This window comes from Macrotis lagotis, chromosome 1, assembly GCF_037893015.1.
Source record: "Macrotis lagotis isolate mMagLag1 chromosome 1, bilby.v1.9.chrom.fasta, whole genome shotgun sequence".
Classification (NCBI taxonomy): domain Eukaryota; kingdom Metazoa; phylum Chordata; class Mammalia; order Peramelemorphia; family Peramelidae; genus Macrotis; species Macrotis lagotis.
This window is the reverse complement of record NC_133658.1, coordinates 274,366,910-274,385,462: the sequence shown is the minus strand read 5'-3', so window position 1 is coordinate 274,385,462 and position 18,553 is coordinate 274,366,910. Positions and strand designations below refer to the sequence as shown.

The 18,553-nt window shown below is 35.3% G+C and overlaps 1 protein-coding gene and 1 pseudogene across 7 annotated transcripts in view; one reads left to right on the top strand and one right to left on the bottom strand.

The window, feature by feature from the left end:
- GMEB2 (glucocorticoid modulatory element binding protein 2) overlaps positions 1-18,553 on the top strand; it is a 59,474-nt gene that overhangs the window by 9,055 nt on the left and 31,866 nt on the right. For all 7 annotated transcript variants that reach the window (XM_074210479.1, XM_074210484.1, XM_074210483.1 and 4 more), the window contains 3 exons: positions 11,632-11,729; positions 13,126-13,253; positions 18,308-18,411. In XM_074210479.1, coding sequence (XP_074066580.1) covers positions 11,632-11,729; positions 13,126-13,253; positions 18,308-18,411 — 330 coding nt within the window. The remainder of the gene's footprint in view (positions 1-11,631; positions 11,730-13,125; positions 13,254-18,307; positions 18,412-18,553) is intronic.
- LOC141505019 (small ribosomal subunit protein mS40-like) lies at positions 8,175-9,039 on the bottom strand (annotated as a pseudogene).

The following is an 18,553-nucleotide window of genomic DNA, read 5'->3' as shown; positions in this document are numbered from 1 at the left end:
TTAATTTATAGTAATACCTGGAACTCATGACTTGTATGTGCAGAAATTAGCTTTTAAGTTAAGATTTTTTTTTCAAGGTAGTGGAATTCAGTGACCTGCCCAATGTCACACAGCTAGGTTATGTGTCTGAGATCAAATTTGAACTCAGGTCCTCCTGACTCCAGGGCTGGTGCTCTATCCACTGTACCACCTAGCTGTCCCTTTTAGAGTGGTTCTTAATCTAGGCTTGGAGGCTCCTTCTTTCCCTTTGCTTTCAAAATTGCCCTTGGATAGTAGTATTAGACATTAGTATTTTTCTGGAATTTTTTCCCTCTTACTTAGAATCTATTTTAAAAATATGTATATATGTCTGAGCTTTCTTGCTTAGTAAAAGAGCATCTCTGAAGCATCTATTTAAAGTTGAAAGTTTGCATGTCTCTTTGCTAGCTTGTTCATGTTGATGAGGTACAACTTCAAAATCTACATTGCCCACATTTCAGCTCTGACAGATTTTTCCTTTTATGAAAGAAATGTGAAATCATGAAGAGGAAATGTAGGAAAAAACCCCAAAATATTAAGTAGGTGACTTAATACCCCTATGAAAATCATGGGGTTTTTTGGTTGGTTTTTTTAGGTTTTTGCAAGGCAAATGGGGTTAAGTGGCTTGCCCAAGGCCACACAGCTAGGTAATTTAATATTAAGTATCTTGAGATTGGATTTGAACCCAGGTACTCCTGACTCCAGGGCTGGTGCTTTATCCACTACGCCACCTAGCCGCCCCTGAAAGTTATGGTTTTTAAAAAATAGTTCAGGTTTCTATATATGTGCTTCATCACAGGGTTATATAAACATTAGCTTTTTCATCCTCTAATTTGGTTATATCATGAATATAGCTCTATAGAAATTGCCTCATTCTTACAAAGTTTACCATTTCGGTTGTTATGGTGTGTTTGAATTTGTTTTGTTAAATCTATTAATTTACTTTGATTTCACACAAAGCAGACTTTTAAGGAGAACTAACAATAAAAGCAAATGTTTGTCACTGTTCACTGTTTCTTTTCTTTTTTTTTTTAGATTTTTGCAAGGCAAATGGGGTTAAGTAGCTTGCCCAGGGCCACATAGCTAGATAATTACTAAGTATTTGAGGAGGGATTTGAACTCAGGTATTCCTGACTCCAGGGCTGGTGCTCTATCCACTGCGCCACCTAGCCGCCCCTACTTTTCACTATTTCTAATTATATAATTTTAAGGAACTACTCTTTATTTATTAGGCATTCATGGAATCATAGAATTGGAAGAAATATTGTGGGTCATCTAGTTCAAGTTCTTATTTTAAAATGAAGAAACTTGAGACTCACAGAAGCTGATATTGCCCAAGGTCAAACAAGTAGTAAATGAAAGAGCAGGGATTCAAAAACAAGATTCTTTGACTCAAGTCAAAGTTCATCATTTCACTCTGTCACAGAAAGGAAAGCAGATTCTGTGCATTCCACTTTGAGCAGGAATCTAATTCTTGAGGTAGTTAAGGAGAGTGTTTAAAGGGCCTAAAAAAATAGTTTGACTATTTCTTCTGGAATTTCCTATTTATCCATCCCCTCTTAGAGCTTTGAGTTTGAAGTTTGATTATTGTTGTTGGAATCTGGGTTTTTGCACTTAATAGTTTTTTTTTTCCAATTACATGGAAAATAGTTTTTTAAAGTCATACATGTGTCAAATATATTAACATATTAGTCATTTTGTGAAAGAAGGAATAGAACAAAAGGAAAGAACCATAAACAAAGTAAAAATAATATTCTTGGATCTACATTTACACTTTCTCTAGATATGGATATTTTTCATTTTTAGCTATGGAATTATCTTGGATCATTGTATTACTGAATAGAGCTAAGTCTGTCATGGTTGAACTCATTATACTGTTGCTATTACTGTGTACAATGTTTTCTTGGTTCTGCTCACTTCACTCAACATCAGTCTTCAGAGTCTAGGTTTTTCTGAAATCTGTTAAATTAGTTATGCACAATCATGTTAAACATATTTCCATATCAGCCATGTTGTAAAAGAAGAATCAGAACAAAAGGGAAAAAAGCACATAAAACAAAAAACAAAAAAATGAAAATGGTATGCTTTAATCTTCATTCAAACTCCATAGTTGTTTTTCTGGATGTGGATGGCATCACAACTCTTTTACAGTTGTCTTTGATCACTGTATTGTGGAGAAGAACTGAGTCTATCATAGTTGATTATCACATAATTTTGCTGTTTCTGTGTACAGTGGTTTTCTGCTCACTTCAGTCAGCCTCAGTTCATATAAATTTAAGTTTTTATGAATTCTGCTTTTCATCATTTCTTGTAGAATAGTATTCTCAGACAAACTTGTTTAGTTTGCCATTTCCCAGTGGATGGGCATTGCCTCAATTTCCAATTCTTTTTTTTTCCCTTTTAAGTTTTTGCAAGGCAATGCCCAAGGCCACACAGCTAGGTAATTATTAAGTGTCTGTGGTCGAATTTGAACGCAGTTCCTCCTGACTACAGGGCCAATGCTGTATCCACTATACTGTCTAGCCACCCCCCCCCCTCAATTTCCAATCTTTAAAAAAAGTTGATATATTTTTGTGCATGTGTACATTTTGTACATTTGCAGTATTGGATCATTACTTTCTAAAATGGTTGGATTTGTTCAAAACTACACCATCAGTGTCCCAGTTTTACCATATCCCCTCCAACATTGATCCTTTTCTGTCATATTAACCAATCTGATTGATGTGAAGTGGTAGCTCAGAGTCTTAATTTGCTTGTGGAATCACCTTTTATGTACCCCTTTTGATCTTATATTAGTATAGGGTATGAGATATGTTGGTCAGTGCCTTATTTGTGCTGTATTATTTTCCAGCACTTTTTGTCACATAGTTAATTCTTACCCAGATGCTGGAGTCTTTGGTTTTAACAAACAGTAGAATAATATAGTATTAACTACTGTCTTGTGCACTCAACCTATTCCACTGATCTATCACTTTATTGCTGCTTTATAATATAGTTTTTTAGATCAAATTTGTTTTGAAGGAGCAGAGACAGATCAATTACTTTGAACACTGGCTCTTTTTTCTTGTCTATGGGGTGTTTTTGTGGTGAAAATTTTCCCATTGATGAATTTCTAGTCGTGCCTTTTCTCCTTTCCATTATTTTACCTTTTTTTTTTTTTTAGGTTTTTGCAAGGCAAATGGGGTTAAGTGGCTTGCCCAAGACCACACAGCTAGGTAATTATTAAGTGTCTGAGACCTGATTTGAACCCAGGTACTCCTGACTCCAAGGCCAATGCTTTATCCACTAAGCCACCTAGCCACCCCCCATTATTTTATCTTAACATCTGTATGATTAATATTGGGTGAAACAATGTCCTGCTGGGAATGAAACATATTTTATGTGGGTTTTTCCTTTTCATTGTCTCTTACTAGAAAGGATAGTTATTCTGTTCCATCTCTGAAAAAGAGAGGAAGGAGAAACATCAAATTGCTATCCTTGGTTCTTTGTCTCCTTGAATATCTGTTAAAGAAAGAATGTTTCATAACACTTTTCTTTTTTTCTTTTTTTGATAGTATATACTAACCTTTACCAATGATCTTTAAGACTTCTGTACTCCTAAGATTCTATTAAAGTGAATGGAAGTTTTTTCAAGGGAAATTTTATATACAAATTTTAGTTAGTTAAGCTTTCTTTAGCTGTGGTTAATTTGAAATATTGCAGTAGTGATCATTTTCCTTTTAGAAGCTATCCTCCATAAATACACTTTTTGGAACTTGTCAAAAAAGACAGTGGGTTTTAAAGTTGGCAGAAGAATTGGGAAATTGTAAAGTCCATCACTCAATTCATTTTATAAATGAGTGAATCCAGGCTCAGAGAGCTTAAATGACTTGTCCAAGATGACACAGCTAGTAGGTAGAAGAATTGAAATTTATACTTAGATCCTTTAATTCTAAATCTGTTTTTTTGACCATCCTGCTTCCCACACTGTTCTGTCAACTATCTTATTCATTTAATTGAACTTAACAAATTACCTCTGAAGAAAAGGTATGAATAAATCAAAGTTTCACATTTCTTTTCATGAACAATGGAAAGCTCATTGGGTAAATTTGAGAGAATTCCGGGCTTAACTTTGTCATTTTGGGACCTTGGCCTTTCCAAGACTCAGGTCTTTCATTTGTAAAATAATATCTGCTCAATTTATCTCATGAGAATGGTGAGATTTTCCATGGAAAGTGCTTTGTGACTCTAAACATGTAAATTGTTATTTTTAATAGTTAAATCACCTAAATAAAGCTGTGAGAAAGAGTGACATTGTCACCTTAACTTTACACGACTTCCACTAAAAGTATGGTGATTTTTACAATGATTCACCCTATAAGTGAGCAGGTCCCAACTTGTATTGAGTTGAATCAGGAACTTTTTAACCTTTCTAGTTTTTGCTCTTTTGTTTTGTTGTTGCTCTTTTTGTTTTGTTTTTGCTATAACTAGTTCCACCAGAATAACATTATTTCATGTGACTTAAAAGTTTAGAAGGCACTTACAAAGATGCATAGTGTAAACCTCCATTTTACAGATGAAAAAGTGGCCCCTTTCTTATTTTTAGAAGAGGAAATTGAGGCACAAAGAGGTCAAATAACCTGCCTGGGGTCACAATTTGAATTTGAACCCAGGACTCTCCAGGTTTCAATCCAATGTTCTTTCTCTCATATATTACCTCTAAGACCAGAACTATTTTCCCTTTCCTCTTTTCTCATTGACCTCTTAGCCCTTTTCAAGAGATTTTCCTCCCCGCTGCTAGTACTTCCCTTCTGAGATTATTTTCCATTTATACTGTATAGAGCTCATATGTTCATAGTTGTTTGCATGTTATCTCTCCCCATTGGAATATAAAATCCTTAAGATTCAGGATCATATTTTTGCCTTTCTTTATATCCCAACCCTTAGAGGGCAATATCTGATACATAATTAAGTGCTTAATAAAGGCTTGCTGACTGACTTCCTCAATCTGGCTTCTGACCTCATCATTCAAGTGAATGAATTATTTTTCAATATTATTATTGACCTTTTAATTTCCAAATATGATGACCTTTTCCCAGTTGTCAGTCTTCTTGATCTTCTTTATAATTTGACACTGTTGTAACACCTCTTTCTGGATACTTTATCTTTGAATTTTTGTGACTTATATTCTCTTCTGGTTCTTTCCTATTTGACCTCTTTTTCTCAGTTTCCTTTACTAGGTCATCATATCATAGTGGGTATACCCTTGGGCTCTGTTGTCATTTCTATACTTTTTTTGGCTTGGTTGACTGCATGAGCTTCAATAGTTTTAATAATTAACTTTATGATTATCTAATTTGTTATATATTTAACTCCATTCTTCCTCCTGAATTCCAGTCATACATCATCAGTTGCCTATTAGCTCAAGTTAGATGTCCTGAGAAAATTTTTGGTTCAATATGTGCAAAACTAAATTTTATCTTCAAAGCCATCCTTCTTTCTAGTTTTGTTAATGCTGCTTTTAAGCCTGTTAACCACCCAGGTTCAACATCTTGTTTTGTTTTTGTTTTTTTTGCCAGGCAATGGGATAAAGTGACTTGTCCAAGGTCACACAGCTAGGTAATTATTAAGTGTCTGAAGTCAAATTTGAAATCAGGTCCTCTTGACTCTAGGGCCGGTGCTCTAGCCACTACACTACTTAACTGCCCCAGGTTCAACATCTTGGCATTCTTATTAACACCTCACTCTACCTTGTCCCATTTATCTAGTGTTTTGTCATATCTTACCTCTTTTCCAGTCTTATAGCTACTTCTTAGTTCAGGCTTGCATCACCTCTCACCTGGACTATTGTACTGTCCTCTTGCCTCAGGTTCTTCCCTATTTAAATGAATCCTGTATCCAGCTGCCAAAGTGATCATTTATGACTGCTGTGTGCTGTCCCATTGCTTTTATAATCACATGTAGACTTCTTTGTTTAACATCTGAAGCCTTTCACAGACTGTCACAATCTATCTTTCAGGTCTTAATTATACATTAATTTGCATTCTCTCTCTCTCTCTCTCTCTCTCTTCACCATCTCTAGTCTCCCAACTTTTACATGAAATTTTTCCTGATAGTTCCACTCTTCTCTACCTCCCTAGAATACCTTGCATTTATTTTGTATTTATAGCTAATGTAATTATAAGTGTCATTACAGTTTTCCCCCAGGAGAAAGTAAATTCCTAAAGAACAGGGACTCTTGCACTTTTGTCTTTATATGCCCAGCAACTAGTGGAGGTCTGGTACATTTTTTTTTTGACAGCCTGTAATTTCATTTGTATAAGGGAGGGAAGCTAGATGGTTTAATGGATGGAGAGCTGGGCTTTGAGTCAAGAAGATTATCTTCCTGAGTTCAGATTCTGTCTCAGGTACTTATTAGCTCTGTGACTCAGGGCAAATCACTGAACCCCATTTGGTGGAGAAGGAAATAGCAAACTACTTCAGTATCTTTGTCAAGAAAACCCCGCATGACTTAGGATGAAAAATGCCATCCATCCCTAGAGTAATAACTGATAAGAGTCTAAATATAAATCAAAATATACTTTTTTTTAGGTGCAATAATAATAATAATAATAATATTTTTGCAAGGCAAACGGGGTTAAGTGGCTTGCCCAAGGCCACACAGCTAGGTAATTATTAAGTGTCTGCCACCGGATTTGAACCCAGGTACTACTGATCCCAAGGCTGGGTGCTTTATCCACTACAATACCTAGCCACCTAGCTGCCCCCAAAATATATTTTTTTAAACTTTATTTTTTTTGGGGGGAAGATTTGATCTGTTTTCTTTTACAACATGACATATGGAAATATGTTTTTTCATGACTACATCAGTATATTAAATTGCTTATCTCATTGAGAAGGTGGAGATTGAGGGAAGAGGATTTGGAGCTCAAAAATTTTAAAATGAATGTTAAAATTTGTTTTTACATGTAATTGGGGAAAATGGAAATACTAAATAAATTAAAGAAAAAAGAAAACTCAAATCGGGTCAAGAAAAGTAGGACACTATTGAACAACAACAAATAAGTAGTTTCTGGTGAGGAACTATATAAAAACATAAATACCTGCTCTTTAACTTACATCTTAAAGAGTTCTCTGGGCATTATGAAGTGAGATAACCTGCCCAGAGGTAGTATATGGATTCTTGTACAGAACCGCACTTTAAAAAGTCTTCCTGACTTCAAGGTCAGGTCTACCTGACTCATGGTAGATCCTTGATCAACTATATCTATTTATGTAATAGTCTCTTTCCTTGGTTTTTATCTGCCTTCATATTCTAGGCATATTTACTTCCATGAAATTTATTTACCGGAGGCTAGGTGTTGTAGTGGATAAAGCACCCGCCCTGGAGTCAGGAGTACCTGGGTTCAAATCCGGTGGCAGACACTTAATAATTACCTAGCTGTGTGGCCTTGGGCAAGCCACTTAATCCCGTTTGCCTTGCAAAAAAAAAAAAACCTAAAAAAAAAAGAAATTTATTATTTAGTGAAAGTGGTTAGAAACTCCCAGGGCTATAATTTTATAATTTCATCTCATAACCTTACTTCTGAACTAGACACAGACAGTGAATCATATTAATATAGTAAATTCTGAGTTCTAATAAACAAATTTTAAGTTTGCATTTTTAATAAACTCTAGTTTCTGACCTGGTTTAAAGTAGAACAAAACTTTGGAATTTTGAAAAGTAGTTAATTTTCCTGTTTTAGTACTGAACTCTCCAGCACAGAAGGGTAGTTGTCATAGCAATTAATTTAGGTCCTGGACTGGAATAGGTTGTTAATTGCCTTTAGGATGGACATAATAATCTTAAGCAAGATGTTCTTCATTTCCAGACATAATCTTTATTTTTTTTAATAAAAGAATTTTTATTATAAAAAGTTTACTTGACAAGTTAGGTACCCTTTAGCAACTTAAAAATGAGGAGGAGGGGAAGGCGTACAGCAGAAAGGGAAATAGATCAGAAACACTTATTTGGTCATGCTTCATTTTACCTTCTTCCTGTTTTCTTTCTCTAGGTCAAAACTTGCTACTGTTCTACCCATTTCTAAAAAGAGTAGGGAGATAAGGATCAGTTCTTGAGGAATTTCTGACATCAATCCTATAAAGCTCTGGAGCCCCAGAGTACATCCATTTCCTTTCTAGGGGACATTTGTGGAATCCTCTCCCTCAGTGAGATTATTAGTTTGAGATGGAACTATGGGCATCATCTCAGGTGGGGGATTCACTCTCTTTCTTAAGGTGACTTTGATATAGACGTCGAAGACGGACCAGCCCTCTCTCAGATGGCTGCTGCCAATTGTACCAAGGATACCAAAGAAGTACCTGCAGCTAGGGCAGGAGCCATTGGGGTACACCCCACAGCTCCACAGGAGTTGCTGAAATCAATATCCTGTGGCTGTACCAGTGGAATGTGAAAACTGAGAAAACCATGGTCTCTAGCCTTCAGAATGGCCTCTGTCAGCTTCTTATGCTGCTTCATACACAAACACTTATGTATGGGGTATGGAAGATGACACCTGTGTGAGCACAGACAAACTGCTCCAAAAGCTTTACATTTATGGCTTTTTCTCTCTATTTCCCCACCTTCATCCTCAGTTGAGAACCACTGGTCACATCTCAATGGAAAAAAAAGGACTTCCTTCTTTCTAAAGTCCACATGGAGCTTTTGATCCCAGCAGATGGGGCAAGGGTTCCCAACAACTTTGTTTCCTCGAATACATGTTTTACAGGTTTGTTGTGGTGGGATGCCACCTTTGTGATTTCTTTGATAGTCAGCCCAGATTGGATGGGAACCATATTGTATCAAGTATTCTTCTGTCTCCAGATATTCCCAGGGAGCATCCTGATAGGGGAAGACAGGAATGGAAGATTCTTCTTCTGGGGGAGTTTTGGTACATAGTGCTCGGGGAATAGCCTGCACCCAGTGGACACCTCTGATAGGTGTGAGGTCCAAGAGCCGCCTAAGCGGCAAGGTCAGTAGAAAGGTTGCCATGTTGGTGCACAGTTAAGAAAGGAGTGCCAGACACAATCTTTAAAGGAATCTTTGTGCCCCTTCTGCTCTGCAGAAGGAACCTTAGGATTTACTGGATGAAAATGTATCCTATGAGAAAAGTGCTTCTTGAACTTTAAAGCACCATATTAACAGAGTTGTTATTAATTACAAGGGGGTTTGAGCTCAGCCTGTGGCAGCTTCCTTCTGAATGATGTCAGCCAAAGATAGAAAGTCCTAAAGTAGGTATGCTCTGCCCTCTAGCCTGACTGTTATAAATATACATTGGAAATATGGAAAAGTTTACTCATGCATCAATAGAAACTTGGGAGCAGATAGATGCCTGAGAAGGCCATGGAAAATACCTGGGGCTTTTTATATGTGGTCAGATAGACAGTAATCTTTTTTGTTTTGTCTTGTATTCTGTTTTTATTATAAAGGGTCTCCCATTAATTTAAACCTCACTAAGACTTTGGAATATCCTATAATGTTTCTGTGTATATATCTATCTTCCCTCTAGTTCCTGGAATAGCTACTTTTTTAAAATTTTTGTTGAATTAATTATGCTCCTAGTAACATTCTATGAGATCCTTTCCATAGATTTCTGTGGATTTGTATTGACTGATAGATATTTTCTTTTGGTGGGACTGACAGCTAGTATTTATGTCAGTTATTGGTTATAGTCTTAGACTATGAAATAGATTACAGTTAATTGGCCCTTTCTGGGGCTAAATACCTCTTTGACTCATTAGCGTTATTAACTGTGTTTTTTGCTAAACTGGCAAACTTATCTACCTCTTTGAGTTTGAACAGATTGTCTCCCTTACTTGTTTTTTTTTCTCCTTCCTTATTCCTACCTCATAGAATCCCATTTTACAATGTCTTTAGGTCCTGAGGGCAGAAAGGATTGAATTTTTGTGATTATATATCCAGCATTTAGCACTGAGCTTAGCGTATAGGAGACAGTCATAGCACAGTGCCTAGCATGTAGAAAGCACTTAAATGCTTATTCACCAACCAAATCAATAAATACTTATTAAATTGATTCATGTTCTAACCAACGCAGGTTAAGTGAAGATGCTTTTGACCTGAGCAGTAGTAGATAGAACTTTTTTTTTTAGGTTTTTGCAAGGCAAATGGGGTTAAGTGGCTTGCCCAAGGCCACACAGCTAGGTAATTGTTAAGTGTCTGAGATCAGATTTGAACCAGGTACTCCTGACTTCAGGTCCAGTGCTTTATCCACTGCGCCACCTAGATGCCCCTAGACAGAATATTTCAATGAGATGATTTCCAGCCAGAGTTTAACTTCTACAAAGAAGTCTTATGTTTTTGAGATTTTAATACTTGCCTTCATGTTGCTGTTGCTGCTGCTGCTGCTGCTGTACTGACCACATGAAAGCTGTTGACTTCCCAGGGCTTCAGTTTCCCCTAAGAACAGGGTTTGGTAAACCTTAAATTCTAGAATTTGCATGCAGACTAGAAAGAAAAAGCTTTATTTATTTGGTCCCACTGTAACTTTTGAAGAGATGATCAAAATGAAAATTAAAGACGAAGATTAGGGAACACTAAGATATTTAGAAAATAATTTCTGGAATTTCAATTAAATGATTTTAATGAATTGATTAAATATTATTATGCATACTTTTTCTTGTATATTTGTTGTTTCCAATGGTGTCTGACTCTTCATGATCTTAGTTGAGGTTTTCTTGGCAGAGATATTGGAGTGGATTGCCATTTTCTTCTCCAGCTCATTTTACTGATGAAGAAACTGAGGCAAATGGGGTCAAGTGAATTTCCCATAGCCAGAAAATGTCTGAGGCCAGATTTGTGCTCAGAAATACATGTTTTTTTGGACTCCAGGCCTGGTTCTCTGCACTGTGCCCACTTAGTCACACACATAATGCTTCTTAGCTGATAGGATTTTTTTTTCTAGGTTTTTTGCAAGGCAAACAGGGTTAGTGATTTGCCCAAGGCCACACAGCTAGGTAATTAATTAAGTGTCTGAGACTGGATTTGAACCCAGGTACTCCTGACTCCAAAGCGGATGGTTCTATCCATTGTGTCACCTAGCTGCCCCTGATAGGATTTTTTTAAAGGACTTTTAGGTATTAATGACTTTATGTAACTATCCTGGGCATCCCTTCCTTGGGATGCCAACTAAGATAGTTATTCGACTACCTGAAAACAAAAGAATATTAGAAATGATTATCTGTAAAATTGAAGAGGAAATACTTTCTAAGATCACTTCTGTTCTCTGATCTCTACTTTTTTCTTGTTGGAGAATAGAAGCCAGAAGTGTATAGTGGTAGTTCAGCCTTGACTAAACATAGTAAATAAAGTTAGGCAGCCAACACAAATGTACTAATGTGCTAGATCCTATGCTAAGAGGAGAGACTAGAGCACAGGTCTCTCTAATTTGACCTCTAGTGGAGGAAACAGCATGAACATAACTTAGTACATAGAAGCTAAACTGAATAAAGAAAGGCAATCTCAGAGGGAAGCTTTGAGTACTCTTCTAAAGAAATAGCTATTCGTATTAGATTGTGCACTAATGTTCTGTAGTTTTGGTATGTTAACTAATTTTTAAAATTTTAATTGCTTATCAGGGGAGACCTTGCAGAAGACAACATGGAAACAGAAAATGCAGCAGCTGCAGCTGCAGCTGCTTTCACAGCTTCTTCACAGCTGAAGGAAGCAGTATTAGGTAGGAAACATGCAAAGTATTTCTTTTTTTATCACTTATTTCCATTATTGTGCCTCAGAATATTTTAAAGGACTGTGTTTGCCTTTTAAGAGTATATAGACTCATTTTTATTCTTTTATTAAACTTCCATTATAATAGTCTTAATTTTTTCATAAATTAGATTATCTGTATTGTCATCCAGGTTTAAAATTCAGAGTCTATGATTATTACATCTCTATTATTTTAACTGTTGAAGACAGAGCTTATTCATGGCCCTTTGCTGCCCTCTACTGTTTATTTTTGAATAATTTATCAGGATATATTATGATTGTATTGAGAAATCCCAATCAAAAACTATTTACAGAAAATGTTAGATCTTTTTATAATAATTTTAATATTTTTCTCTCCATAAAATTAAAATTCTATTAAAATTAAAAATTGGAAATAGTGTAAGGAAATTTAAGTATGAATGGTTTTCAATAAAACTTGATATTATTGCCCAAAGGGATTCTTCATCTTCTGACTTTGCTAATTTTGTAGGCATTTCATGGCTTAGTGGAGGCTTATTAGCAGCACAGAAGTTGATTTGCAAATGGGATTTTTGGAACTTAAATCACAGTTTCCCATAGAATAGTTTTAGGTAGTAGATAGGTTGCTAGACTATATAGCAACCCATGTTGTAGCTGAACTGTAGTGGCAATAATTTAAGCTACATCATTGATTAAGTCTGCAGGCTAAACCAGGCTACCTGCATTGACACAGCTCATCATGTTCTCCTCCATGCTTTAGCATACACTGTCTTCCCTGGCTGGAACACACTTCCCTTCTATCTTGTGAAATCCTTCTTTCCCTTTATGACTGAGCTTGGGTGACACTACTTCCAAAGATTCTTCTTATCTGCCCTCTAGCTATAAAGTAATCATCCCTTATTCATGTTTCTCATACTGTTATATTATGACTTCTCCCATGGGCTTGGTCTACTTTTACATGTGAATTTTTTTATAGTTAGCTAAATGTTTGTCTTATTCCTGGGTAGTTTATAAATCCTTTGAGGGCAGGTCTTATTTTTGTGACCCTAAGGTCTAGAATATTACAGCATTTTGTTGATATTTAATAAATGTTTAATGAATTGAATTGAAATAGATAGTGATAATTTAGCCTGAGAATTTCACCACTACCACTTGTAAGCATTATTTCTATGGGAGAAGAGTTTTGAATTTTCAAACTGGAATTCAGATGGTGAGAAAATATTCTTCTGTAGTAGCAGCAAAAGGGAGTCCTTTACCCTTGTCTTTTTTTTTTCAGAGTACAATAGATGTAATTAATTATGCTTTCTACATTTGCAGAAATGGATACTGAGAGATGGTAACTGATTTTCTTTCCTTTCCTTCTTCCTATCTATATACCTTGTGAGAAGTGAAGATGGCTGAAGAGGAGGAGAGTTTGGAGACTGAGATTGTTTACCCCATCACCTGTGGAGATAGTAAAGCCAACTTGATATGGAGGAAGTTTGTATGTCCTGGTATTAATGTGAAATGTGTTCAGGTGAGGATATATAACATTCTTGTGGAATTGAGTGAGATTGAAGGAAGGAAGGAAGTAGACCATGTTGAGTAGTGATAATATTTTTCTGAGGGTAAATCAATACTTACATGCAATCATGAGTTACAACTAGACTTTCAGGCTGCAGAATTAAAGACGATTAAACTGTAACCTCTTCTATCATGGAATTAAGTTCTTCCTATGGGTAGGTTCTAGGAATTAGAAGGTACACATTCCACTTGGGTGACAATATTAGGATTACCCTATGATATCTGGATGATTAAATTGACAAGAATTTAATAAGTGACTATAGGCCAGGAACTGCACTAAGTTGCTAGGCATACAAAAAAAAAAAAGGTAAAAGTAGTCTTTGCCCTCAAGAAACTTACATTTGAAAGAGTATAGTAGGAAGCTATAAATGGTTATTTTTATAAAGTTGTAAAAAATATCAAGCTCTCCATACATTGACTTACAAGTATCTTCTTTGTCAATTAAAAGAAAAATAATATTTAACACTTTTGTAGACTAAATTCTTTTAGAAAAATTTTTTATTAGAATCATACTACATCTTCATTTGGTAACAAAGCATGAAATTTTATTATTTTGCTTTTGATCTTTCACTATTCATTCAGTCCACAAGTTAATCCAGCAAGTATAAAATGGCTACTGAGTACAGAATATATGTGTTCCCAGTTGTTGATTTTGAAATATAAATTGTATATAGAAGACCGTTCTTTATTTTTTTGGCAAGGCAAATGGGGTTAAGTGGCTTGGCCAAGGCCACACAGCTAGGTAATTATTAAGTGTCTGAGACCGGATTTGAACCCAGGTACTCCTGACTCCAGGGCTGGTGCTTTACCCACTGTGCTACCTAGTCACCCCCCCAGTTTTTTACTTTTTAATTTTTTGCTGAGTAAATAAAATTTTAGTTTGACTTGCAATTGTTGAATCAAGATTGTATTTATAAAATCTTTTTTGTTAGAGGGAAAAATCTGTTTACCATCTGAATATTTGTGGTTTCTTTAGCTCCTTTCTCATTTAAATCCATCTTATGTATTGTAGACAAGATAGTCTATCAGTTGTAAAAACTGTCATAGCCACTTTTAGATTTCTTGAGTGAACATCATGCCACCTAATAGAGCAATCATTGATTTTTCTTTTATGTTTTTAGGACATTCCATAAACTTGTCTTATTCTAGGGCAACTAGGTAGCACAGTGGATAGAGCACCAGCCCTGGATTCAGGAGGACCTGAGTTCAATTCTGACCTCAGATACATGTGACCTTGGGCAAGTCACTTAATCCCATTGCCTTGTAAAAAAACCAAACCAAACCAAAATTTGTCTTATTCTACCTGCAATTGCTTCCTGTGATTGTAGCAGAGCACTCTATATGTCTTCCTTTATCCTTTCTGCTACATCCACTGTTTTATTTAAACTGTCCTCTATGTTTAGACTAGGTGGTTATGCCATTTTACCTTTTTTGACTACTATATTTGTAGTATCTCCTTTAGGAAGTCTTCTCTTATTGACCTACATGTGCCTCTCATATCCTGGTTCAAGCTGTGGCCTCCACCTAACCCTTCTAGCCATATAAGTGTTAATATGTATTTATTTATTCTAGACATGTCAAATTCAGCCTGCCAAAGCAGATTAAATTGTAATTATAGAAATGTTTAGCAAAATAAATAAAAATACCATAGCACATCAATAATGTTAACTTGTGGTTTTTCTAAGATAACATGATCTAGAAGGATCTATTTCTATTTGAATTTGTACCACATCATTCCTTTTATATGTTTAGATTTTATTATTTGACATTAGATTATAAATTGCTTGAGAGTAATAATATGTATCTATCTAAATGGATATAGTCACCACCCTGAAGGAATTTTTAATCTAATGTGGATATGCATGTAGAGTTATTCTATATCCATTTATATGTTGTCTAATATCTTTTGTAGCTTCCTTTTTTGACTCTTCCTCCCAACTTCTTAAAGTGGTGCCTTCCCAGGGTTCTGTCTTCTGAATGCTTTCCTTTAGCAGTTTCATCTACTCTCACACCTTCAATTCACATCTTTATGGGAATATTTTCCAAATTTCTATCCCTCAAACTAATTTCTCTCCTGAATTCTACCTCCTGGTGCAGGTAGCACTTCCAAAATGACATACCCCAAACAAATCTTTTCCCTCTATACTGACTCCTTCCTCTCACTTCTTGTTTCTGTCAATGGCACTGCCTTTATCCACTTAAGCATTGCTCAAAATGTCTGTTATCTTTTATTCCTTCTTCTCCCTCATCATTTGTAGCCAATCAATTACCTATTCCTAACAATTCTTCCATTTCAGTTAATTTCAGTCCTTTTGTGTTCCCACTGATGTCACCTTTATTGCCCTCTCAATGGACTATTACAAAAAACTTCCTTGATAGTCTTCCTGCTGGCATTTCTACCCCCTTCTCTTCCCCCTGTCTACCCTTCACCTACTGTCAGATTAATTTTCCTCATGGAAAGATATTTCTAGAGTTTTGCTTTAATGCCATCTTGTGCTGTAGAAGATAACCTTAATTTCTTTTCTAAGTCCATATCAGCAGAATTCAAGGCCTGGAAGGCCATACCAAACTAGAATGTCATAAAAATATAGGCTTAAAACATTTATCGATAATCTTAGGACCAATCTTTTTTTTTTTTTTTTTGCAAGGCAAACAGGATTAAGTGGCTTGCCCAAGGCCACACAGCTAGGTAATTATTAAGTGTCTGAGACTGGATTTGAACCCAGGTAACTCCTGACTCCAAGGCTGGTGCTTTATCCACTACGCCACCTAGCTGCCCCTTTAGGACCAATCTTAATTACAATGTTGTATGACCAATACTTCAGTCACAGAATGATGATTTATTTGACTGTGGCAACTCATGAAAAAGGTAAAAATCCCAAATGGGGTTTATTCCTTTGTGTTTTCATTTCATATCCAAGTAGTGGAGGAGGTAGCAGAGGGTTTTCTTAGTTTTTTAGGCCATCTCTGAGCTTTAACTGTTCAGTTAATTGATATACTAGTAACTTGTATTTATAAGGTCAATTTTGATACACATGGAATCTAGTACACAAGAGGACGATTTCACAAGCTCTTGAAAGACCTTTAAAGAAGTTAGCCACATTGTTTTCATTGTGTACTCAAAGGTAACAAGAAATATTTTTTCAAGGAACACTTGGTTATTTTATATTTGCAGTATTCATGATGGAAGTAGGTAAGCTCACCCTGCCATGAATATAGTTTTAGCTTATGAGTCATTTATCTATTGCAGAGGATGAAAAAGTAGAGAAATTCTACAAAGAACAAGGCAGGTTCTACCAAACCACATTAACATATATTTTGGTTATTTCAGTGTGAAGGTCAGTACATAGAAGTATGAAAATTTTGTTAGGAAAATCTTATTCAGGATAAGAAATGAAATTAAAAACTTATGTTAAGAAGGTTATATTATGAATAGCTTCTTTCTGACAACATCACAAAATATTAAGTTGGTTATATTTTAACAGACCCATTTAATTACCCTGGGAGTCATTTCAGAATCAGACATCTCTATATTGATTGGTTTAAAAGGCAAAATTATTCAATTATAAGATAAAATAAAGATGACGAACTGAATGCTATCATAATGATTAAAATGAGATGTTAACTTTGAAAATGGGAAATAGATAAAAGTAAAGACTTTGATTATCATTATTGTCTTTTCTTAAACTTTAGCTAGGAGACCAAAAAGAATCTAGGAACTGCCTTAGCCAGAAAACAATTTCCTTGCCAAGTGGAGACTGGTAGCCAAGATAACAACAGTTTAGAATACAAGCTCAATTATAAAACATTGAGAAGGATGGAACATTTTGAGCAATGCTATACAGTAGTGAAAAGTAGTATAAGGAAAATAAGTTCCAGAAAGCTAGACTTAAAATCCAACTAAGCCAAATTATTCCAAAGGCATTTATTATAGATCACATCAGAAGGACATGTAGAAGCAAAATGAGTTAGAACATTTCTATTGTAGTTTATTCTTTTTATTAAAGAAAATGTCATGACTTTTCTAATTTTATCTTGTGCAATTCCCTTCTACACGTATTATGCTTCGTCTAAGCTGTACTACATGAAATCTCTTTATTTATAAGCCAGTATTTTCTTATGCCTAGAGTACCTTTGCCACCTTCGTAATCTTTTGAAATTATCCTCATCCTTCAAGATTCCAACTCAAATGTTACTCCTTCTAGGAAATCTCCCCTTAATTTCCAAAGTTCACGTGCATCAGTACATTTTGTTGGTGGGGAACTCCCTCCACTGAGCCATATTTCAATCTATATATAATAGTTTAGTTGCCTGAGATTCAGAGATGTTAAATGACTTGCTTATGATTAGTCAACTAGTGAGAGACAAAATTTGAACCTAGTTCTTCCTGACTCCCAAGTCAAATGCTGTCTCTAGCTTCTGCCAACTTTTCTTTTCATGGAAATCTGATTCTTAGCTCCCTTCCTATTAGCTAAGCATCCAAAGAGTTTTTGAATAATCATTTTATCCCTAAAACCAAGGCAAATTCTGATAGAACCAAAGATTTGCCTGATCTAATAACTTCTAAGATTCTATTCAGTGAACATTTCTTATTATTTGAAGATTACTATTAATATTAATGGAAAATTGTTGATATAGAAAATTATCCTAAATTTCCTACATTTTTGCATATTACTTTGTATCTATCTTTAACCTCTTGTTATATTTTATTCTACTCTATTATAGCTTTATATTTATATTTATGAAATAGATTTTCAAATTTGTGTGTCACACACAGATTGTAAGCCCCATGAGGGCAAGGATTCCTTCTTAATTTTCTTTGTGTCTCCTTCAGTATCAAGCATTGTACTTTTCACATAAGAAGCACATAATAATAAGTGATGAATGTAATTAATAAATGAATAAATTCTTGGTAATTTTTGAAAACTCCATAGATTTTTGCTAATGGTAATGTAGTCAGAATTTTACATTTGGCTACTGATTGTTTTGTTTTTCTTTCTTCTTCAGTATGATGAGCATGTGATCAGCCCTAAGGAGTTTGTCCACTTGGCTGGCAAGTCAACTCTGAAGGACTGGAAAAGAGCAATTCGAATGAATGGAATCATGCTCAGGTCAGCCTATTTGATAGTAAGCACTTGGATGACAATATAGCCTCCTTTTTTTAGGGAGAATCTTAAGCTGAGAAGCAGGTTCTGATCCAGAAATTGAGCTGATGAGTCATTGTAACCGTAATCATTCTCATTTGTTTTTATG